The 24,351-nt window shown below is 39.0% G+C and overlaps 2 protein-coding genes across 7 annotated transcripts in view; one reads left to right on the plus strand and one right to left on the minus strand.

The window, feature by feature from the left end:
• Positions 1–720: 720 nt before the first annotated feature.
• Positions 721–8,428, minus strand: RAG2 (recombination activating 2). The gene is made up of 2 exons (XM_045485002.1): positions 8,243–8,428; positions 721–3,739 (listed from the first exon to the last, which is right to left on the minus strand). The coding sequence occupies exon 2, from the start codon at positions 3,709–3,711 to the stop codon at positions 2,128–2,130; it is 1,584 nt and encodes a 527-aa protein (XP_045340958.1). The 5' UTR covers positions 3,712–3,739; positions 8,243–8,428; the 3' UTR covers positions 721–2,127.
• The window catches only part of LOC123601607 (intraflagellar transport associated protein), a 66,041-nt gene continuing 45,726 nt past the window's right edge, over positions 4,037–24,351 (plus strand). For 2 of the 6 annotated variants that reach the window (XM_045485007.1, XM_045485009.1), the window contains exons 1-2: positions 4,037–4,196; positions 21,337–21,492. In XM_045485007.1, the coding sequence (XP_045340963.1) occupies positions 21,360–21,492 (133 nt within the window). In that variant the 5' untranslated portion in view covers positions 4,037–4,196; positions 21,337–21,359. Of the gene's footprint in view, positions 4,197–4,271; positions 4,440–18,505; positions 18,626–21,336; positions 21,493–24,351 lie in introns of those variants that run through there. The other 4 variants (XM_045485008.1, XM_045485003.1, XM_045485005.1 and 1 more) reach the window with 4 other exon arrangements.

The following is a 24,351-nucleotide window of genomic DNA, read 5'->3' on the forward strand; positions in this document are numbered from 1 at the left end:
GACATTTGTCTGTTTCCAGAGATGTTTCTTCCTACTCCATCTCTAATGGTGGAAGAGGGACAGTCGTTAAGTGTCTTCAAAGGAATGAACCATAGGACCCGAAGGTGACTGAAGTGTGAGTTCTATAAATGTTTTAAGCAAAGGCAGTATATCATTGGAATAAGTGAATCCTCTTCTAATGTGGTCCATTTGAATGTTTGCATGTGCTTATCAGAACAGAAACTTCATCATCTTTAATGTCAGCTGCTGAATTCACTTAGGACTTAAAAAGACCTAATTCTACTAAAAAATGTGGTAGTAAAACCAAAGTACTTGCTTTCGTGACACATACTCAAAACACACACACACACACACACACACACACACACACACACACACACACTCTAAAAGTAGCTATGCTGTTGGCATCTGAGTTTAACTATAGAACCCAGGGAGTTCAGAATTAAATCATTTAGATTATCATTGACTACAAAATAAATATGGTAATAATTCTTCAGCTACTCAGTCACTATAGATGAGTTAAGGGAATGTATCTACCTCTTGAAGAAATAACCCTTTTGAACTCTGTAAAGGATATTTCAGTTCTAACTTATGACACTTCCTATGAACAACAGAAAAAAGAAATCAAAGTAGAGTGATCCTGAGAAAATTGAATAGTATAATTTTGTCCTTAATTGGGTAACTATGCATATTAATAATGAGAAATCGATATAAACAAAAGACATTTTAATGCTTTATTGGTTTTACATAGATGACAAAAACAACAAAAAATCAAAGCAAAGGTATAGCAAATGGTTCAAAAGGAGTATTCATTAAGCAACATTACTGAAACAAATAACAGGATTTAATTCACCCAAGTTAGTTTTAGTAGCTAAGACATGGAACTGGTAGCAGACGAACTTGTATTCCAGGGCTTTATCTCCTGTATGGTCATGTGCCCCCTAAATCTGGCAATAGAACTTCACACACTGTGGACTTTCAATGAATACTGATGAATAGGAAGCTGTGGCTTAAGCTCCTAGGATAAAGTAAGATGCTTTTTCTAGAGAAATACTCCAAAAGGAAAGACATTTATTTCTAAGGTCATCTAATTATCAGTTGATGTCTTAAAGCCTCAAAGTGAACAGTCTTTTTTAACTCTCTTTCTAGAAAGTATCTAATTGAACCATAGCAAGTTCATTGATTTTGCAATTTTCATTGGCATCCAACCCCACATGTCAACTAGAAACATACACACACAAATTTATTTTTCCCCACTTAAAATCTTATACCTATTAACTTTAGAACATTCTTCAACTTCTTGTATTTGGGGGAAATAATACTATTGTTCTTTATGAGATTTTAACTGGTGGTCTTTTCTTAGCGTGCTCTGACTTATTCCCTTTCCCAGACTGCTAAGTAGCAGTGGACTTCAGTTTTCATTAAATCTCTCAAAGAATTGGTTCAAGCAATTGGCCTTGGTCCATCATCTGTGCACCAGACAGGGCAGAGAGGGGGAATCCTCTGAATAAAGTCATGCAGGTAACTTGATAAAATATAACAAACTTGATGTAGAGTCCTTTTCTCCTCCTTCATGTCAATGGAGACTATGTCACAGCTTAAATAAGCTTTATGGAACTTTTCTGTTCATAGACATAATCAAGAGACCAGTTTAGAGTTAGAGACATATAAAGAGTACTAGCATGGGATACAGGTGATCTTGGTTTTAATTTTTGGCGAACCACCAAATTGTTATATTGTGCAAAATAATTCATTTAATTCCTTTGGGTGTTAGTTTCTTTACTGGCTTAATTATGTCTTAACTACTCTATAGCTTATTTGTTTATGAAAAATTATATGAAGGATATAAACATATCTTGATTATTACTACCGCCTCTGTATTGAAGATTGCTTGAATGAAAAAATTCAGGTCAGAAATTCTCATTTAAGATACCTTTGACTAAAATTTTTTCAAGCATTTAGCATTGTATTATGAGCACTTTCCCCTGGCACTTGATTCATAAGACTAAAAGAAAACACGGACATTTTCAATAAACAAAAATATAAATATAATTTTCATCATTGTTATGATTCTTTAAAACAGGTTTAAAAATTTGATGCACTTGAATTTGGAAGACATTTGTGAAACTAATCAAACAGCCTTCTAAGAAAAGATTTCTTGGCAGGAGTAAAAATTTTCCCAGAACCTTTTTTGTGGAGGGATTTCAGTGGAGGCTTTTTTAATGGTAGGACTCTTTTGGGGGTTTGTAGTGCTCTTGCTATCTTCACATGCTCATTGCAGTAATACTTGTTGCTTCCTTCCGATAGATGGATGAGTGTGCGTTCTGCCAGATCCATGCATTGGGCATGGACCCAGTGCCCATCTCCATGAGAGCAGTAGATCATGGCAGGTTTGTTGAGCTCAGTTGAATAAAATGGTACCCAAGTGTTGATATCCACATCACAAGTAGCGCAGCATGTAATCCAGTAGCCTGTCTCAGACTCATCTTCTTCATCGTCTTCGTTATAGGTGTCAAATTCATCATCGCCATCAAAACTATTTGCTTCTGCACTGAAACAAAATTCTTCTGAGTCTTCAAAGGGAGTGGAGTCCCCTGGGTCTTCTGTTGACGTCTGACTATTTGTGAGTGTTTTCTGATCTTCATTCACATCATCTTCAGCACATTTCAACATATAAAAATAGAATGCCTCTGAAGAAGCCTGTTTGTTGTCTCCTGGTATGCCAAGGAAAACATTTCCATTTCCCATGTTGCTCCCAAACCAGATCTTGCTGTGCTTAATATCTGGGGTCCAATCTGGGGTCTCCATCTCACGAATTTCTATCTTGTTGTCCACAAAAGAGACAATGTTGCAGACCATTCTCTTTTGATTTTCAAGCTGATAGCCACCAACAATAACAAATTCATCACTGTTTGTTTGAGTCAGGATCGCACTGGAGACAGAGATTCCTCCTGGCAATACTGTACAATTCACAGCTGGGCTACCCAGTGGGAGATCAACCTTTATGCTGTATAGGTTGGCCGGGCGGATGTTATTGGCAAGTGAGTGTCCTCCTAAAATATAAATGGTATCATTTCTGGCAATGGAGACATGAAAAGATAACCCATCCTGAAGTTCTGGCAGAATGTATGACGTAGAGCACCCAAATTCAAAATCTACCAGGAAAACATGGGGCAGACAGTCAGCTACACTATTCCATTTTTCTGTGATTCTTTGGGCAGAAGGCATGTATGACCGTCCTCCAAAGAGAACACCCATACTCCTCCCTCGACTATACACCACATCAATGGAATGACCATATCTGGCTTCAGGAACATCTCCTACCAAGTCTTTCTCCGTGCAGCAAAAAGTAACTTTTTTGTTGTTCTTGCCAACAACAGACATGACATAAATCTTATCTGAAAGCTCATTATTTGGTGTTTTCCCTCCATGGATGATATATTGATGCTTTTCAGACTCTAAGCTGCCTCTGAAGATGCAAGTGGCTGGGTAACGAAGAGGAGGAAGGTAGCAGGAATCCTTAGAGAAAACTGCAGGCTTCAGTTTGAGATGGTTATGCTTTACATCAAAGTGGAAAACTCCAGTGGGGCAGGATCTCTTGGGCCATCCTTTTTGGCCAAAGAAGAAAACTTGCCCATCAAAATTCATCAGTGAGAAGCCTGGTTGTATTAAGGCTGTATTATTACTGACTGTTATCATCTGTAGTGACATATTTTCTGATAGTGGATGGATCTTTTATCTGAAAGAATTACACACACAAAATTACTGTATCTCTTCATATAAATCATTATATGATGTTTGCATCACCTTACATGTAAAACGCTTATTTAAAAAAAGTTCTTCCACAAGCTTGTAGAGGGACTGAATTAGCAAAATCCAGGCAGCTAGGTAAGTAAAGAGCCACAGAACCTTCCTTCCTAATAGGATCCAAGCAGTTGGGACATGTTTTCGACATGGACCATCCTCCCTTAGATTTCTGGGAATTGTAGTCCTATCCCCCCACCCTCTTCACAGATTCACCGCTTGTCGGCCGAAAGAACTACATTTCCCAGGAATCCGTTCTCTATGGGATGCGTGGTTGGAGACCGTTTCTGTTGCTCCAGGAGAAGCGACTCCTGGGATGCCCCTCTGAATAAAGACGCTCAAAGTGCGGAGTGACTAGAAGGGAGCCAAGGCGGAAAACTAGGGAACGTGAGGTGAGCGCGGCTGACGCAGACCCAACATCCGGGTTACGGGAAGGCTGCAGCACCAGGAGGGGCGTCAGGCCGACTGCTGCCGAGTGTTCCCGGTGCCTCTCCGGGGACTCTTAAACAAGTGACCCCGTAGGAAGCACAGTTGTTTCTGGCCGTAGTGGGGTTGCCTGGAAACCGCAGCCTAGAAGGAAGCCCCGGATGAGGCGTCCTAGCGGACTCCTGCCTGGATGCTTTCGAGAACTCTGAGTCAGTTACACCCCTGAACGTCCTTAGGTTGCTGGGTCGGGGTGGGGGTGTGGGGGACCTGAGGTCACAGAAGCTGTGACTGTTTTACGGAAGCCAAAGACCAGGCTTTGAATACCTGGAGCGCGGGGGAGAAATTACCTGATAATGATTTCGTAGTGGAAACACTAATTAGATTTCAGCGAGTGTCTTGTCAAAAGCCCCTGGTTTTTCCTCAATCGCTCTTGCTCCTGCATTTAGGGTTCTTTCAGGGAAGCAAAGAAGGTTCCTAAATACCCCCCTGCCTCCGTTCTCTCTTCCTCTTACCTCTAGGAAAATACAGTTAGTGGCCGTTATTTCAGATCGCTCTTTCCTGCACAAGACACTTGACATAAGTCTTTAGAAACGCTGTCCAGGTACTAAGCAAAGAGGTGCCAGAATTATTCAGGATTTAATATTAGTCATAATATTTTTTTAAAATTTTAAACATTTTTATTTTATTATTATCACTTACCTTAGGGAGATGCCAGGAGCCTTAATGAGAAATATACTCTGTTTGCAGAGTGAGGTCCTAGGCACCAAAGGTTAAAGGAATCAAAAGGGCACAGATTCCCGACTGTTCAGAGTAAATTATTACTATGCTTCAAAAACAGGATGAAACAGTGTCTCTGAATATGGCTCTCAGTAGAGTATGGACTCTGAAGGCCGTTGGCTATAATCAAATCCTTTGTCTGTCACCTATTAACTATATGAACTTGGGCAAGTAATTTAACATCGCTCTGTCTCAGTTTCCTCATCTGTGAAATGAGATAATTTACCTACCTCCTTGGTTGATGTAAATTATCATTAGTAAATTACTGCATGTAAATTATTTACAATAGGGCTTTGCACACTGTGTTAGTTATAATTATGCTTGAACTTATCAAAAGTAGGGTTGTTAGTACACAATTACCCACAAGTCATGGCAGATGATACTTAATGTTGGAGATGGTTAAAAGGAGTTTAGGATCTGGGATCTGGTCAGTGGGTATAGATTGATGAATTTTTTAGACTAATAAGAATTGGATAAGCATACACAATGGAGGTGCGGGTGGTGAGTTCAATTTAAATAACAGGAAATCATTCAGTCATTCTTCTGTTACCCTTTCTCTAACCTTTCTCTCCTTAAAATGTAACCCTTTCTCTCCTTAAAAATGCAGACTTTGGGGGTGCCTGGGTGACTCAGTTGGCTAAGTGTCCGACTTCTGCTCAGGTCATGATCTCACGGTTTGTGGGTTCGAGCCCTGCATTGGGCTCTGTGCTGACAGCTTGGAGCCTGGAGCCTGCTTTGGATTCTGTGTCTCCCTCTCTCTGCCCCTCCCTTGCTCATGCCCTGTCTCTCTCTATCTCTCAAACATAAATAAATGTTAAAACATTTTAAAAAAATGCATACTTTGCAGCCTGAGTCCAAATCTTGGTCAAGTTATTTTTTCTCTGTTCTTTCTTTTCTGTAAAATGGGGATAGTATTAGTATGTATTCATTGGGTTGTTTTGAAGGATAAATGGGATAACACGTGTAAATCACATAGCACAGTGCCTGGCACGTAATAAGCATTTGATAAATGTTGGCCGATACTATAGTTTTTATTTTGCCTGCAAAGATTCCTTGGCCCATTTAGAATCTATGTGTTCAGTGTAGTGAGATTTTGGTAAGGCTTTTTGTCTTGAAGCACTTCTGTAGATCAGATGTAATTAACCACTAAATGTGCTCTTCTGTTTAGTTTTAGTTTACTTGGGAGATTCCTCAAGGTGTGATTTTTTTAAGAATCACATCTTGTGGGTTATGAAACCAAGTGAGGACATGGTGAATGAGAAGGGTTATTGTTAAAGTCATGAAAGCAAGCCCGCCTCTTCTTCATGATGGTTTGTAGGTTCAGCAACTTGCCCTGCTTATGAAATCACATGGGTGTCTTTTTTATTCATGGCCCATCCAAGTATGCATGAGAGAAGGCCCGGTGCAACCAAGAACATGCTCTCCATAGGGATTAAAAGGAAGTATCGTTCCCTCAATTCAGTAAATGAAAACTGTAAGTGACTCAGCGTGATACTTGCTTGTCAGACAGTTGTCCGCTTCTGGGTAGGGGGAGCACTGAAGCCAAAGCCAGTTTGTTTTAAGTATCTCTGAAGACTGTTCTTGGAATAAAAAGCAAGCTCTACGGGGGTCATGGAGTCCATATCCCAAGGGGTGAACATGTACCAAGAACACTAGCTTTTAAACAGCAGACTTAAAAAAAAAAATTAATGTTTATTTATTTTTGAGAGAGACAGAGACAGAATGCGAGTGGGTTAGGGGCAGAGAGAGAGGGAGACACAGAATCGGAAGCAGGCTCCAGGCTCCGAGCTGTCAGCACAGAGCCCAATGCGGGGCTCGGACCCACGAACCCCGAGATCATGACCTGAGCTGAAGTCAGATGCTCAACCGCTCAACCAACTGAGCCACCCAGGTGCCCCAACAGCAGGCTTTTTTAAAAATAAGGTCTCATTGTGGCCTTTTGGCTTCATTTTAAGGTTGTCTTAGGGAATTTGGCTTCTCATAAGTGAAAACATGACTACTACAGATGAAACAGATACATTTTCTTAGGCAAGACATAAGGAATACTACCCATTTTTTTACAGCTTAGTTTGGTTTCCTAAAGGTTTCTGACCTGTTCTCCTTTTGATGCCCTGCTCTTGATGCACCTCATAATTTCAGGGCCCTAAAAAACAGGCGAGGTTTATTACTGTTAAGGTGAATTTCCTCCTCTTGTAATGCAGTTCAAGTATCTGTGTATTTAATGTTTAGATTACCCATTTAAAACCATGACCAGATGGCACATTTATTTAAAGAATAAACAGGAACACTGAAAGTGTTTTCACATTAATTTGCCATATTTTTTTAGTTTTTGAAATTTGCTTTATTCACTTAAATATGCCCTCACTGGAGTGGACTATTGTATATTTTCCATAGTTTTAACATGACTATATTAGTCACATCTTGGTTTTTAAGAGTTTTTAAAAGGTAATACTAGAACTAAAATAATCTACTTTCTTTAAATAGTCTAGATAAAAAAGGAAGATTTGGAAAAAAAAGATACTGTTCTTCAACTGAAGGAAGTTTCAAAGTCCACGCATTAAAGATTCTTTTTAAAAGACAGAAATAGAGGACCAATAAATTTATACAATTTTCCCAACCCCATGCTAACATTCCTCAGCAGGGAGGTTTTCATTTATTCACTGTGAAGCTAGGGCACAGTTGAAAATCAAAAGAGGACTAATGGTGTGAGGTCTGGGTTTGTAGTTTCCTGTGTCTGAACTGACTCTTTTTTTTCCTTCCAAAGAAAGGTACTGTACTCGGAGGCATTAAATCTTACTGATCAGTGTTGCCCGTGTTTTCTTGATTGCTCCGAAAAAGTAGGTAACCTCATGTAACCACAGTCATTTTGGGCATGAATTAACACTATCTTGCACAGCTAATTGGGTCTGAGATATACGTTATTTGCTTTTTTTGCTGGCACTGAAGTCAGGATTAGGTCTTTTTTTTTTTTTTTTTCCTGACACTTATGCCAGAGAAGCATTTATGTACTAAGATGAACACATGGGCTCTGATGCCACAGGAATTGAATCCTTGCAGCAGCGTGACAGCAGAAAGCCCCATAGTTTCCAAATTTTACAGCATCCCTTCCCCATCTGGACACCCAATGCATCTGTAACTCACCCGCTGCTAAAGCGGGGCATCGTCTTTCCCTTCAAGTTGACAAACGTAGGTGCCCATCTTTTAGCTTTGATAGAAATGAAGGTATCGGACCTACCTGAAGGCCAGAGAGGCTGCTCACCCCTGTCTGAATCTTTGCCGCTAAACCAGGTATTAAATGTCAGCACTTGGGGAAGATTCACTGACTGCCCACTCTGACCGTGGCAGGAGGAAGGCTCACAGTAAAGAGAATGTGTATATGTGCCTGCAGATGTTCCAGTGAACGCTGATCTAACGGGAGTAACTGACTGTGACCTTTTTTTTTTTTCTTTTCTTTAGATGGTCGAGGGAGATATCCACTGGGGTACATGCTCAAGATTTAACTATTTCCTTACTGGCAAACAATGGAAACACAGTCAGCTATTTGTAAAGACCAAAACAAAACAAAACCTGGCTGAAACCTGACTTATATTTTTATTAAAAACATTTTAGAAAAATACAGAAGAAAATGAATATAATTGCTATGATTTAAATAACACTATTAAGAATCAAATGATAAATTATTTCCTAAAGCAGAGACCACTGATACCAATGTCAGTTATTTTGATCTTGAATTGCTCTTCAACAGTCTCATTTTCTTTAATGCAAAGCTCAGAAGTCATTCTAATTATTGGAGGCCTACTGCCAACTTCATATCATATATCAGGAGCTGCTGTGTAGTATTACCCAGCAGAATGATTAAGCAAATGGGCTTTGGAGTCAAACTGACCTGGTTTTCTTTACCAGCTCTGCCATTTTCCACTGGAGTCATCCTAATCTCTAAGCCTCTGATTGTCTGTGTTTATAGTGGGAATAATAGAAATAGTCACCCCAAAAGATTGTTGCAAAAAGATTAAATAAGATAGTGTCTTTATTTTTTTTAATTACAATTTTTAAAAAATGTTTATTATTTTGAAAGAGAGACAGACAGACAGACAGACAGAGCGCCAGCAGGGGAGGGGTAGAGAGATATAGAACTCGAAGCAGGTCCCAGGCTCTGAGCTGTCAGCACAGAGCCTGATGGGGAGCTCAAACTCGCAGACTGCGAGATTGTGACCTGAGCCAAAGTCGGATACTTAGCCGATTGAGCCACCCAGGTGCCCCTCAGTTAGTATCTTTAAAGTGCTCAGTGCCCAGTAGCAACAAATGAGCGTTCCTATAGCTGCATATCCTGACCAGCATTTGGTGTTGTCAGTGTTCTGGATTCTGGTCATTCTAATAGCTGTGTAGTAGGATTTCATTGTTGTTTTAGTTTGTATTTCCCAGATCACATATGATGTGGAGCATCTCTTCAGGTTTTTTGTTTGTTTGTTTGTTTTTGTCATCTGTATGTCTTTGTCAGGTATCTCTGAGCTTTTTTTTTAAGCCAGGTTGTTTGTTTTCTTATTGTTGACTTTAAGAGTTCTTTGTATATTTTGGATAACAGTCCTTTGTCAGATGTGTTTCTGGCAAATATCTTCTCCCAGTCTGTGGCTTTTCTCTCTATTCTCTTGTCAGTGTCTTTAGCATAGCCGAAGTTTTTTTTTTTTTTTTTAATTTTTTCAATGTTTATTTATTTTTGGGACAGAGAGAGACAGAGTATGAATGGGGGAGGGGCAGAGAGAGAGGGAGACACAGAATCGGAAACAGGCTCCAGGCTCTGAGCCATCAGCCCAGAACCTGATGCGGGGCTCAAACTCACGGACCGCAAGATCGTGACCTGGCTGAAGTCGGAGGCTTAACCGACTGCGCCACCCAGGCGCCCCAGAAGTTTTTAACTTTAATAAGTTATTATCAATTATTTCTTTCACAGATTGTACCTTTGGTATTATATCTAAAAAGTGGTTGCCAGACCCATGAGCTATGAACTTTATGGTTTTGCATTTTTTTTGTTTAGGTCTGTGATCCATTTGAGTTAATTCTTGTGAAGGGTGTAAGGTCTGTGGCTAGATTAATTTTTCACATGTGGAGATGCAGTTCTAGAATCTTTGTTGAAAAGACTGTGTGTATGTCTACTCTATTGCCTTTGTTTCTTTGTTAAAGATCAGTTGATTGTGTTTATGTGGGTCTATTTCAGTGCTCTCGGCTCTGTTTGATTGATCTGTTTGTCTATTTCACCAATACCACACTGTCTTGATTACTATAGCTGACTTAATTTTAAAGCAACTCATTAAAGACAGTTCCATCAGGAGAAATATATACCACTCATTAGCTTATTGCCTAATCATAAAATTTTTTATTTGTGCTCTATTACAATGTTTATCCAAATGTATATACATTTTACCTGATTATAATAAGAATGCATTTAAATTTTATTTTCTCTTTTTAATATAACATTATTTCATATACACTATGAAATGTATATTTTATTTCCACCTTTATGATTTTTAATAACTTTCTAAAATTCCATTCAGGAAATGTAAGATAATTTTTCTGACTAACCACCATTGTTGGTTATTTAATCAGTTTCCGTGTGGCTTAGATGATAGAATGCATGATCAGAAGTAGACAGATCTGGATTTGAGTCTCAGTTTTGCCACTTACTAGCTAAATTCTCCTTTTGAGCTTCAGTTTCCTTATCTCTAAAACAGGAATGATCCCTGCCTTGTTGTAAGAATTAATGGATACAAAGTGTCTGATATAAAAGAGTGTACTAGTAAATCTTGTCTGATGATGATGCTGATGCTATACATATATTTGTACAAGTGACTGAGTTTTTGCAAAATTTTAGTATATATATGTTCAGGGTTGATTTTTTAAAAAACTAATGAGTAGCTCAGTCGTTTGGCTGATTTTCATCATTTGAAGTGTTGGTCCATCCTTTAAAAAGGCATCATCATCTCTTCTAGTTACTTCCATGATGATTTTTTTCTTTGTTTGCAAAAGAGTATTGGATTATTTCCCTAATCTGTTTATGGTGTTATATGATGATTATAGTACTTGAAATTCCAGCATCAATGACAGCTCTCATAAAGTTGATGTATTGGGTATCTCCACAGTAAATACAAAATAAGAAATGCAATATAGAAACCACGGGTAGGTTTAGGCAAATATTTTAGCCTTTCTGTGTTACTAACATCAGAAAACAGGCAGTTTGTTGCTGAATGGGTTAGTTGTTTTCTGAAGCAGCTGGAATTAGCAACACATTTGGAAATGGATTTTAAAACCTTTAGCCTTTGCCACACCATTAGGAGAGCATTAGATTTGCAGTGATCTCAGTCAAGATCCCAATCTACTGAAGTGCTCAGCATAGAAACTAAATGTGAAATAGTAAACTGTATTTATTGTGCATCCACTATGTATAGGGGCATGTGGAGAATTAGAAAAATTATCACAGACACAAATCTTGTCTTTAAGAGACATACATAGTAATAGGACGAAGCAACTTTACATCCTTCCTTACACTTACCCTTAGAAGGTCTTAAAAGTTCACCAGGAAATTGTAATTATAGGTTACTCAGCCCATTCTTAAACCCCTTTGGCACAATCAAATTCAAACTTCTGCTGAGGGGCACCTGCATGGCTCAGTCGGTTAAGCATCTGATTTTGGCTCAGGTCATGATCTCCAGGTTTGTGGGTTCGAGCCCTGCATTGGTTTCTGTGCTGACAGCTCAGAGCCTATAAAGCCTGCTTCGGATTCTGTGTCTCCCTCTCTCTCTGCCCCTCCCCACTCACTCTCTGTCTCAAAAATAAACATTTTTAAAAAATTTAAAACAAAACTACTGAAATATATTAATTTCTCCTACCTTAATCCAAAACACAGTGGATAATTTAAGAATGAGAGTCAGTACAATTACAGAATAAAATAATTTTTCTTTCACAGTGGGGAGATAAAAGTAAGAGGATATACTGACATAGTAATTGAACAATTAGGAAGCATAATTGGAGAAAAATAGAATGCCAGAGATGGGGGACATCTTCAAGTCCAGTGCCTTTATTTTCACATTCAAACTACTTTAAGGTCAGAAAAGTTAAATAACAGAACAAGGGTAGCAGAGCTGCAGGGGTGTGTATCCATGGTGGGTTGAGGGGAGGCAGGGGAGGGGCACTCTTCTGTGAACTCATGATTGGTTTTCAAGAAGTACAGAGTGCCTCTCAAGCATTTCCATCCCCATTTTGCAAATGGAGAAAAAATTACATTGCTGCTCAACGAATTAATAAGTTTGAGTCAAGGACAACTTTTCATAGCATTCGGATAGGAATAGACAATTTTTACTTTTTAAATAAGTGGCTGATGTTTAAGGAAATAATATAAACAGCCTAGGAAAAGGAGATATTTGACTTGTTGAGTGAATCCCGTAATGGGAGCCACAATGGAAACTGGCAGAGAGGAGAAAAGAGGCAGGAAAAGGAAGTCTATGGAAGGAAGCAAACTACAGTTAGTATGATGGATTGTCAAAAGAAGGACATGACAAGTGACCTGTCACTTTTTATTTAGGACAATTAATTAAATATGGCCACCTGACTGGAATGACTGGTGTTTTCCTCTTCATTGTTCTGTGATTTAAGGTGGACTCTGCTGTAAAATAAAATGGAGAAAAATTGCAGAGGTGATTTACAATGTTGTACTAAAAAAAAAAAAATTCACTTCAAAATTTTATTTTTAGAGAAGGAGGGATTTTGTGTTTCTTAGTTACTGTCTTTGGATATAGAAACCACATTTGTGTATGTGTGTTACATTGTGTACATTGAGGCAAAATTGCAATTAAAATGCTGAGATTAATTGGAAGCTGGGGAAGTACTGTACTCCCTGTTAAAGCTCATTTATTATTCCACAGTCATAGTCATAGGAATTTAGAATAAAAAATAGTTGGGAAATGCATCTTTAAAATCTTATTTCTTTCAAGAAATGTCAAATGAAAAGGTCGATTTTATTTGCAAGATCTGGCATTTTGAAGCACTTAGAAATGAATTTCTGCAAGCAGAGTTGGTTTAGTTGGGTTTGTCTACACCTGCTTCTAACTGGCTGTGTGGATTTTGCTTTCAAGCAGGATTTCTGGTATTGTAACAGTACTGTGCAAGTGGCTTACAGGCTCAGGACGCTGGAGAGAAGGGGATAGCTTTAATTAAGAGTGGATACCTTTGTGCTACAATTATTATGCAATACAGGTAACATAAGCATTAATGGGGCATTGCATCCCCTGTGAAGGTGGGATTACAACTGAGCTAAAAAAAATTCTCTTATGATTGAAATATTATTGCATGGTTATAGAGCTATAAAGTTGACTCAGAAACTCTACTGCCTCTACTGGATTCACAGCTTAATCAGGCACCTTGAAAAAATGTTCGATGAAAGACTCGTCACCATTCATAACGCACTGATGTAGTTGATCACATTTCTGAAGATAGGAGATCAGTTTTGAAAGTGGTTGAAGGACATGTGTGGCACATTTTTCTTGATAAATGGACTAGCCTAGAGTTAATGTACTTGTTGGAGTTTTACTAGGGGGTGAAGATAGGGTATTTACTTGTGATTACCCATAATGAAATTTTTCAACAAAGCAAATAATCAAAAGTGGTAGTGAAAAAGTAGTCTTTCTGATTTCCCAAACAGTGGATTTTCTGAAATTTGTCTTATGGGTATATCCTTCAGATTCCATATCCACTGGTAATCTGCTTTTTAAAAAAATTATAGGAAACGAGTGGGGGGAGGAAGTTTGAATGCTTAACTGTGTGCATTTTTCTTTGCTTAATGGAATTAATAACTGTGTAATTGAAAACAGTCTAATACTCAGTTGACCTGCCTCAGTGAGTCAATGCAGACATTTCTGGATTGACTTAAACAGCTTGAAGGAAGAGTATATTTTGGGGACATAAAATTGATTTTGTACAATCTGCTGATAAACAGTAAGGCTTAATGAATGATAGCCTCAAGAAACCTCATTACAGTAGCTTGGATGGATGAGCAGGAAAGGGAAGCAAATTTTTCAACAGGAAAGTTTCTGCTTAAACATGTAATTTTATAGATTAGTGTTATTCCCATTCCCCCAGAGCTTTCTGCAGGGGAAAAACAATCAACATGCATAATTTTATTTTCTTAAATCTTTTCTTTTACCTTACTTGCCTTAGCCTTCTTCTCTTGCTCCCCTTTTCCCCTTTTAAACTTTTAACTTTGAAATAATTACAGATCACGGAACGGATTCATGTGAGTTTGCAAAAAAATGTATAGGGAGGGAGATTTTGGGCACTCTTGTTGCAGCCTTTTGCAATGTTAACATCTTGTGTATCTGTGTACATTATAAAAGTCAGGAAATTGATATTGGTACAATCCATAGAACATATCCCGGTTTTACCAGTTACATATGCACAATTTGTGTGTGTAGTTCAGCTGTCTGACATGTGTAGCCACATGTCAAGATACGACAGTCAAGATACCCAGCTCTGTCACCACTGCCAGACTAATGTTACCCCACTTATATCCACAACACAGAATTGGTGTTCTCACAATTTTTCTGATGATTTGTCTCACCCATTCTGATGAGTGTGTAGGGGTATCTCATTGTGGCTTTAATTTACATTCCTTTAATGGCTAATGATATTAACATCTTTTCATTAGATTATTTACAATTTATATATCCTCTTTGGTGAAATGTCTGTGCATGTCTTTAGTTTTTTTTTTTTTAATTGGACTTTTCTTTAAGGTTGGGTTTTGAGAGTTCTTTATATGTTCCGTGTGCTAGTCCTGTGTTGGATGTGTAATTTATAACTGTTTTCTCCCAGCCTGTGATTCTTTTTTATCTTCTTAACAGGATCTTTCCCAGAGCAAAGTTTTGAATTTTGATGAGGTTTAACTTATCACGTTTTCTTCTTTTTTTATTTCAAGCTTTTATTTAAATTCTTTTTTTTTTTTATTTTTATTTATTTATTTATTTATTTATTTATTTATTTATTTATTTAGAGACAGAGAGAGACAGCGTTAGCCGGGGAGGGGCAGAGAGATAGGGAGACACAGAATCAGAAGCAGGCTCCAGGCTCTGAGCTGTCAGCACAGAGCCCGATGTGGCGCTTGAACTCACAAACTGTGAGATCATGACCTGAGCCGAGGTTGGACACTCACCCGACTGAGCCACCCAGGCACCCTGTTAAATTCTACTTAACATATATTGTAAAATTGGTTTCAGGTGTAGAATTTAGTGATTCATCACTTATATATAACACCCAGTGCTCAGCACAAGTGACCTCCTTAATACCCATTACCCATTTAGCCCATCCCCCACCCACCTTCCTCCATCAACCTTCAGTTTGTTCTCTACAGTTAAAAGTCTCTTATGGTTTGCTTCTCTCTTTTTTTCCCTCCTTCCCCTATGTTCACCTGTATACATCACCTGTATACACACACACACACACACACACACACACACACACACACCACATCTTTATTTGTTCCTTAGTCAATGGACATTTGGGCCCTTTCCATAATTTGACTATTGTTGATACTGCTGCTACAAACGTTGGGGTGCATGTGCCCCTTTGGATCTGTATTTTTGTATCCTTTGGGTAAATACCTAGTAGTGCAGTTGCTGGGTTATAGGGTATATCACTTTTTCTTCTTAGAGACATGCTTTTGGTGTCAGTTCTAAGAACTCTTTGCTAGTCCTATGTCCTAAAGATTGTCTATATATTTTTTTCCTGCTTCTTTTATAAAATCCACTGTTTTGTCTTGATACGTTTTTATTGTTCTTACTATTACAGCCTTCATTAAAAAATACTTTCACTCCATTCCATATTGCTCTAATTTAAAAATAATCACCAAAAAAATACAAAAAATAAAAATAATCACCATACATATGGATCATCAAAGTCATTCTTGTTACAAAAATGGAGTCCTGTATAGAGTACATAGATTATAATCCTCTTTAGGAAAGGAACTAGATCTGTTTCTCTTAAGGCATCTCTTGTATCTGTGTTCATGGTGAGCATGTACTTAGCTCACATGTTTTATTAGATGCAGCTTTTAGTATGGGTGTCTCTTTTTTCTCTTTTCCTCACGGTGAGATTTTGTCAAGGAAAAAATAAGCTGCGAAATTCCCATTACTAAGACCTTTGCATGGATGACAATACAACTTCTCTCTTCTGAAACTCTGCAGTCGGCAGTAATCCCCAAGCTTTTTTCACCTCCCTCCAAGTGCTGCCCTTAAAGCTCAATGCAGAAGTGTGCCTAGGGAAGTCTTTATATAGACACGTAGATGCTTATGCCATCAACATTTTGGTGATAATGAAGAATTCCGTGCCTTTAAGTATTAGGAAAGTCTCGTTGGGAGAAGCTTATAACTTGATGTGCAGTGTATTCTTTGATGCTAGAATTGTATGTTTTTATCTCATTCTGATAAAACGCAGCAGAGGAGTTACTGTGCACACACGTATACACATATGCTTTGCCTTGCTTTGCCTCAAGGTTTTTGTATGTTGTTGAGGTACAGGATGTAGTTGGGGGCATGGTTATAACAATCCTGATGAGATTGCTGCCTTTTCCTTAATTTCCTGCTGTCTTCATGTTTGCCTTGAAATTCATAGTCATAAGCATGTTGTCATTACTGTTTTGATATGCAAACCATAGTACTGCTCCTGATCAGTAGTCCTTACTTGACAAAAACCCTACCTAAAGTTTCTTTGCCAGATTTATTCATTTATTCTCTGTCATTGGACTAGATGACCTCCAGGTTTCTCTCAACCCTGAGAATCTGTGACAATTACAATCACTGGATTTCTTTCTGTCTTTAATATGATCTAAAAGACATAAAAAATATTAGAGGATGCAAAATAGGTGTAGTTCAGTCAAGGCAGAAGAAATCAGTTCATACCATGTCTCTTCTATCGTCTAAATAAGTCAGTACACTTGCAATGTAATTTTGGTCTTTTTGAAATTTGCCCATTTTCCAAAAAATAAAAGAAGACCCATCCTGTGAAGTACCAAGGTCGATAGTTTCATCTCTGTAGGCAAGGTGAATTCTTTTGATAATATTCCATCTTACCATTCGGCACAGCAGGAGATTCTTGTTGAGCAGAACTATGAACATTTGAGAAAGTGGATTTTGACAGCCTCTGCACAACTCTTTAAAAATGTGTTGTTATTTATTATTTTAAAATATCAGCAGTAAACCTCACAGTTTAAAAAAGACAACCCCATTTTTGTCAATGTACAATTCTTTATGCTGTTAAAAAGCAGGTTATACACTTTGAGGGGAGACCAGCTCATGGCGACTTGTTTCCGAAGACTTACCACTCTTGCCTCTGAAGGTTGCAATTTGTTTAGGTAGGTTGCATTAGGCAGAGGTCTGCAGATAAACATCAAAGATGTGTTAAGTCAATGGTGATAATTCCACATGCCATGTTTCATAATTATGCTTTTCAGAGACCACAGAGCACTAATTGGCTTGGGTGGTTGTTAGTTTCATTATTTGGTAGTAGAAAACAGGACCCCGGGAAGGTTCTGTGATTTTCTCTCCATCTCTCAGTGACTGGATAGGAAGAGAACCAAGCCTGTGGTCTTCCTGTGAAATTTAGTAGTCCAAGCAGAGCAAAATATCCTCCCTGTGTTTCCCTCTGGAGGCTGTGATTGTGAAAGTGTTGTGTGTGATTTTCCAGTCAATATTTCTACACATTTACTTATCGTCACAAAAGTTCTGGGTCTTTCATGTGGAGCTCTAAGCCTTAAAATATAAAATCCATGCCAAAATAAAGGATCCTATTATGGGCAAGTCGCTCTCGCTCTTGCTCTCTCTCTCTCCCCCTTTTTCCTTTTTAGAAATAATACTTCACGATAAAAACAAATAAACGTGAATGGCAACTGAAAAAGCATTGCTTCCTTCTAGAAAACCACTAGGATTTGCATAAACCACTTGACTGTCTGGTAAATGATTACCTGCTCTGTCAGTCCCTGGGGACTTTTAACATTAGGCTATTTGCATTTTTAGAGATAAGGAAAGTTCTAAATTTGAAGGTGGGTATTTGTTACACTCTTCAGATGATGACAGTTTACAAAACTCTTTATAAAGTCAGTAAAAACATTACCTCTTCTGTATTGGGATAACCACATGAATTAAATTAAAGGCCTTGAAGGAATTTGAATGTGTCCTGTGCATAGCCTGTTAATTATGTCCTTTTGGTAAAACTGAGATGTGTTAAGGCTAAAATCTCAGAATATTACCACTTTGAGAATTGGAAAGGAAGTTTAAAAGATTTTCTATTGTCACTCTTAAAGCATCCACAAGGAGACATTTACAGCAATGTAAAACAGCCTGGCCACCTCTTTTCAGTATTTATCGGCTGAAGTAGATTTGAGGAAGAGACTGATGTCATACGGAGCTGGAATTTCACTGGGGTTCCATCCTGGAAAAGCAGATTGACGTTAACATTCTTGTAACTAAGTCCATGTCCTACTGACAGTGAAATAATAGCCACCTTTGAATTTATTATTTTTTATCTGGCAACTGCAAGCATAGTTTATTAAACTTCGAATTGCTGAAGCCTGGCAGTGTTATGGGTGAATTTGCATAAACTCTAACTGATACTTTTTCCTGTATTTAATTTTCAGGTTACAAATAGTTTGAAACAGTTTCTTTCATTTTGAGTTCATATATAGTTATATTAAAATTTTCTCTTTTATTTTTATTTTATTTTTTGTGGTTTTCAGACTTCGATAGCACCATATTTTTTCTAGGGTTGTAAAGCATGCGGGCTTATCTTGATTTATCTTGAGGTGACATCAATGCCTTCAAAGTCAGAGGGGGTCACACACAGTCAAGGCAGGTCTTTGTGGAGGCAATGGACAGAATACCAAGGCTGATCCATTATCATCATGATCATCATGGCTAACATAGTTTGAGGGTTCATTTATATCCATTTAATTCTCACCGCAATCCTGTGAAGTATGCAAAACTTAACAATTCCTTATTTAAAACCCTTAGGGTCAGATGTGTTTCAGAATTCAGAGTTTTTTGGAGTTTAGAAAGGTAATCAGGGGTAATACCATGTGTTACACAAAATCTCCAGTGGGGTCCGGGAAAACACCTCAAAAACATCCCCCTTAGAATTTCTTCAGGGAAACGTCTGAGTGGTCACACTGAGTATTAATAAAAACCATAGATACTTTCATGTTAATTCAGATCAGGTCTTGCCACCAAATGAGGTTGGCCATCATCTTATGAAAACATTTCTGTGTCTTTCTGAACTTCTGGTAGATACCAAATAAATAAATTTAATAACAGATAACAAAATTTTGTGCTTGTTTTGGAAAACTAGAAGAAGCTTGGTGCTTTCTCTCCCTCCTGTACACTATCAGAGAACACCCTCCTTTTTATTATTCCCCACGAATTATACTTCTTAGGCAGTAATTACTCTTCTGCTTTCTGTAGATAGTAAATTTCTCAAAGCTATGATATTTCATACCGAATGAATGGAATTTAACAAGGTGAAATGTCACAAGGAAAAACAAAGTTAGACTGCAAGGATTGAGGCATTGTGTCCTAGCCGACAGGCATTTAGCAGTATGTTAAGGAACTGACAGTGTGAAGAGGCCACCAGCAACGTGAACACACTTCAGCATATAGTAGGAGTGCAGTATTCAGAATGTGGGAGTTAGTCAAACCTCACTGGATCCAGAGCATATCGGGAGTCTTGTCTTCATTTCTGGTTGGCATACTTTAAAGGGATGCAGGCAGTGTGAAATCTCTTCCGGGTAGACTGCTCAGGAGAGCGGAACCGCTTGAAAGCAGTGTCGTGTTAAGGCACAGGTGAAATAATTGGGCAAGTTTAGTTGAGTTTTGCCAGTTTCTAGCAGTATTTGACTACCCTACCTGCTCAAATGAGTAATGTTAGCTTCATATTGATGGGTGCCAGCTGTATGCCATGTCCTGAGCTATTTAACACTTGGGATACAAAGAAGGAAAGACACGGGCCCTGCCTGTCGCTGGCTTCATGTCTAATGGGACACAGAAATCTATACAACTATTTCCAATACAGTATGTTAAGTGTAACCATAGACACAGTATGAGGCAGCACAGAGAAATTGTGATGATTAGCTCTCTGTGGTGATGGAGTTGGAAGGCTAAAGCCTCCGGAGAGAAACTGAATTCTTTTTTTTTTTTTTTTTTTTCATCAAGAGAGAGTGGGGGAGGGGGAGGGGGAGAGAAACTTTTTTGTAATTTTAAATGTTTATTTTGAGACAGAGAGAGGGAGAGTGTACACGTGCGAGTGGGGGAGGGGCAGAGAGAGAGAGAGAGAGAGGGAGGGAGAGAATCCCAAGCAGACTCTGAGCTGTCAGCATAGAGCCTGACATGGGGCTTGAACTCACTAACTGTGAGATCATGATGACCTGAGCCAAAATCGAGTCAGACAAGTGTCTGACTGAACCACTCAGGTGTCCTGAAAGAGACAGACAGACAGACAGACAGACAGTGAGAGAGAGAATCTTCAGCAGGCTCCACGCTCAGCATGGGGCTTGACACAGGGCTCAATCCCACGACCCTGGGATCCTGACCTGAGCTGAAATCAAGAGTTGGATACTCAACTGACTGAGCCACCCAGGCACCCCGAGAAACTGAATTCTGAGCTTGGTTTTGAAAAAAAAAATTAAGTGAGTGAGATAAAATTGAGAAAGGACAGCATAGGCTTGTTCAAATATTTGGAAAGATGTTATTTATAAGAAGGATTGAAATTGTGCAATATGATCCCCAGGGGCTCAGGGCCCTGTTGGGGAAATGTGCAGGGAGAGAGATTTTGAAGGAGTCTTTGATAGAGCGGTCCAAAGGCTTCTTTGGAATGTTCGGAGTTCCCAGTCCTTGGATGTGTTAAAGCACAGACGACTCAGTTGTTTGGTGGCAACAGTACAGTAGCACGTGGTGGGGGCAGGGGTATCACACAATGGCTAGAGGTGAAGCACAGTGAAGTGCTTAAGGGCATGGGTTCTAGATCTGACTCCTGGAACTGGTCCTTCTAACTACTGGCTCTGTGACCTGAGCTAGGATTTTTCGGAAGTTAACATCGAAGGGCTCAGAACTGCACCCGGTACACAGTAAGTGCTAAATAAGTAGCTAATGAATATTAGCTGTTATTGTTGTCGTTGGATGGGTGGTCGACATACCCTTTGAAGTACCTCTCATGTTGAAAGACTGAATTTCTGCAAATTTCTACAACATTTTCAAGAGAGGCTGGTACCCCAACTCTCTCTAGCTCATGCTTTTCTTTGTCCCATAGATAAAGTGGCCTCGTGAATAGGAATGCCTGCCCGAATATCAGAATTGGAGATCATGAATGAAGATCGATTAACTGAAGAAGTCCTGGATAAGTTTGTTAATTGTCATGAACAAACATATGAAGAATTTCTGAGCACTTTTACTCATCTTTCAAAAGGTAAAATGGGGAAGTCAAATCTGTAGAGCAGTAGAGATAAAGAATTTTATTATAATTTTGTGTCTTTGCTGTTTTTTCAAAAAGACTATTTAATAAGCATTCATTCATTCCTTTCCTTTGATCAGCTAATGCATATCAGGGATTTGAGACTGATGCATGCAAATTCCAACATTTTTCTACAACCAAGAGTTGTATTATGGAGTCAGAGCCATCGAATTTGAGAACTAAAAGGGACCCGAGAAATCATTTCGTATAATTCATTTGCTTTTGAAGAGATATAAGCACAAAGAGTAGAAGTTTTTAAAAGCATGTTTAAAATGTTTAAGAAATATAGCGTTTATAGGCTATGGAGTTACACTGTATCCCTTTGGGTCCTGGCATTGCCACTTTCTAGGTATGTGACCTTGGGAGAGGCGGTTGAGTAAGGGGGGTGGGTAATAATGGTGCCTTAAAGGTTTATGTAGGTTAATTGAGAGACTCCAAGTAAAACCCTGAGCAGAGTAGCTAACACAAGAAATACTCAATGCCAGGCATTGTTGGTTGTTGTCACTGGGATGATAGTGATGCTATGGTCACTGGAGAATGGAAACACCCCTCCAGACTGGAAGTGATAAACCGAAGCCTAAAGTCCAAGCCCATGTTGTGTGTTTCATTATGTCTTGCTCGCCTCATACAGTGGTGTTGTGTTTTTTTGATTGAGTCAACCTTTAAAAGTTGGGAAATGTTACATAAAAAATCTTGATTTATGGGGCGCCTGGGCGGCGCAGTCGGTTGGGCATCCGACTTCAGCCAGGTCACGATCTCGCGGTCCGTGAGTTCGAGCCCCGTGTCAGGCTCTGGGCTGATGGCTCAGAGCCTGGAGCCTGTTTCCGATTCTGTGTCTCCCTCTCTCTCTGCCCCTCCCCCGTTCATGCTGTGTCTCTCTCTGTCCCAAAAATAAATAAAAACGTTGAGAAAAAAAAAATTAAAAAAAAAATCTTGATTTATGGTCTTCTTCTCTGATTAAGAGGGAAGACCTGTTACCTCTGATTTCCCTGATGGCAAGATCAGCTAGAGCTGGGGAGCCCTTGCCCTGTGAGCGCCCTGTTTGTCACACCCTCTGGCATTCGCACGTTGTGAAGAAGTGTGTGTGCGTTGCCTGCTTCATTCACCGAAGTGGCTCCTGTAGGCATTTGAGTTTGTAGTCTTTGTTCTGGGTTCTGCCTCAGATGGCCTGCCATTGGCTCGGTCTCAACTTTGGTCCTTTCTGGGTCCCTGATCCACATTTGTGAGACAATTGGTTCTCCCCCTTGCTGCACATCGGACTCACCTGAGGGGTTTTTTAGAGCATGGTGATACCAGGGCCCACTCTAAATCTTAGCTGGGGCCCAGGAATTGGTATTTTGTAAAAATTCCCCTGGTGATTCCAATGTGTACCTGATTGAGAATAGGGAGTTTCATAATCTCCGGGGTGATCACACTTTCAAGATACTTCATGATTTTAAGTCATGATTCATGTGCCCTTAACAAATGTAAAAGAGGGGCATTTATAATGAAGGAAAGGAAAAGTGATTCTAACTGGTTACTTTGTGCAAGATAGTTGGAATATTGATATTTGTTTTGTTTACGCTTGAAAACTGTGGGCGATGTGTTTATTTACACTTAATGGAGAAATTAGGAAATATCTTGTTTACTTTGAGGCTGTGAACGATCTGTTTTGACATGATATGTCGATCAAATTAATCTTGCTTAAGGCCAAATCATCTTTTGGTCTATAAACTTGGGTTTGGGAAGATGTTTGCTTTCTCAGAGCCTAATGATTTAGTTCCATCCTTTCTGTACCTAACAAAGCAGTAGGAATGGTTGGGGTGGGGTGTGGAAACAAGGGCAAAACTAACAGAATTAATATATTTTGTATGACAATTGCATTTTGTGTGTGTGTGTGGTTTTTTTTTTGGAAAGAGTGTGTATGCAAGTGGGGGTGGAGTGAGGTGGGGGGAGAAGACTGGAGGGAGAGAGAATCTTAAACAGGCTCCATGCTCAGTGTAGAGCCCAATGAGGGGCTTGATCCCACAATGGTGAGATCATGACCTGAGCCAAAATCAAGAGTCGAATACTTAGCTGACTGAGCCACCCAGGCACCCCACCAATGGCATTTTGATAATCCAAATTATTTTGGAAGTTGCAAAGCTGACTTTGTTTTCATACTCTGGAAAAGTAAGAACTTCTTGCAAGGACTTGAATGTTTTAAAGGGGTTATGATGTTTTTTGTTTTGGGGGTAAGGGGCATATTGTGTTTTCAGATTTCTGTAAGATCATTGCATGCTGAGAAAGAAATTGTTGCAGATGTGGTGACTTCATTCTGAGTTCAGTTTTGTGCCCCAAATTGAGCTGAAATAAATGATGATGCAAGTTACATTAACTGCATCTCCAAGCACACTCTTTTTTCTTTCCCTTTCAAAATATCCCTAGGCACCAGTTCACATTATAAACTAATGACCTGAAAAAATTCCTCTTAAAGCACAAAGAATTGTGAGTGCAAAAATGTGTCTTAAATCAGTAAGCATCCTTCCCCTCCCCGCCCCCGAAACATTTAAGTACCTTCTGAAAAACCAAATAGTACTCAGGGACAGGCCTAGGAGTCCGCAGAATTGATCAAACTGAATGAGGTTAGTTTTGTTTTAAGGAAGAGATGAAAGCTGTTTGTTCAAAGTTTTCCTGTTCTTTCCAGCCCTTCATTTGTCTTGGTGTGCTCGCTTGTTTTGCTGGTGTGTAGAATCTTCTCTCTGTGAAAGTGGTAATCACCACACAGGCTCATGTACATTTCTTGAGTAAGTTTGGTTTCTCAAGTCTATTACAATTTCCTCTGATTGACTGTTC

Source organism: Leopardus geoffroyi, chromosome D1, assembly GCF_018350155.1.
Source record: "Leopardus geoffroyi isolate Oge1 chromosome D1, O.geoffroyi_Oge1_pat1.0, whole genome shotgun sequence".
Taxonomy (NCBI): Eukaryota; Metazoa; Chordata; class Mammalia; order Carnivora; family Felidae; genus Leopardus; species Leopardus geoffroyi.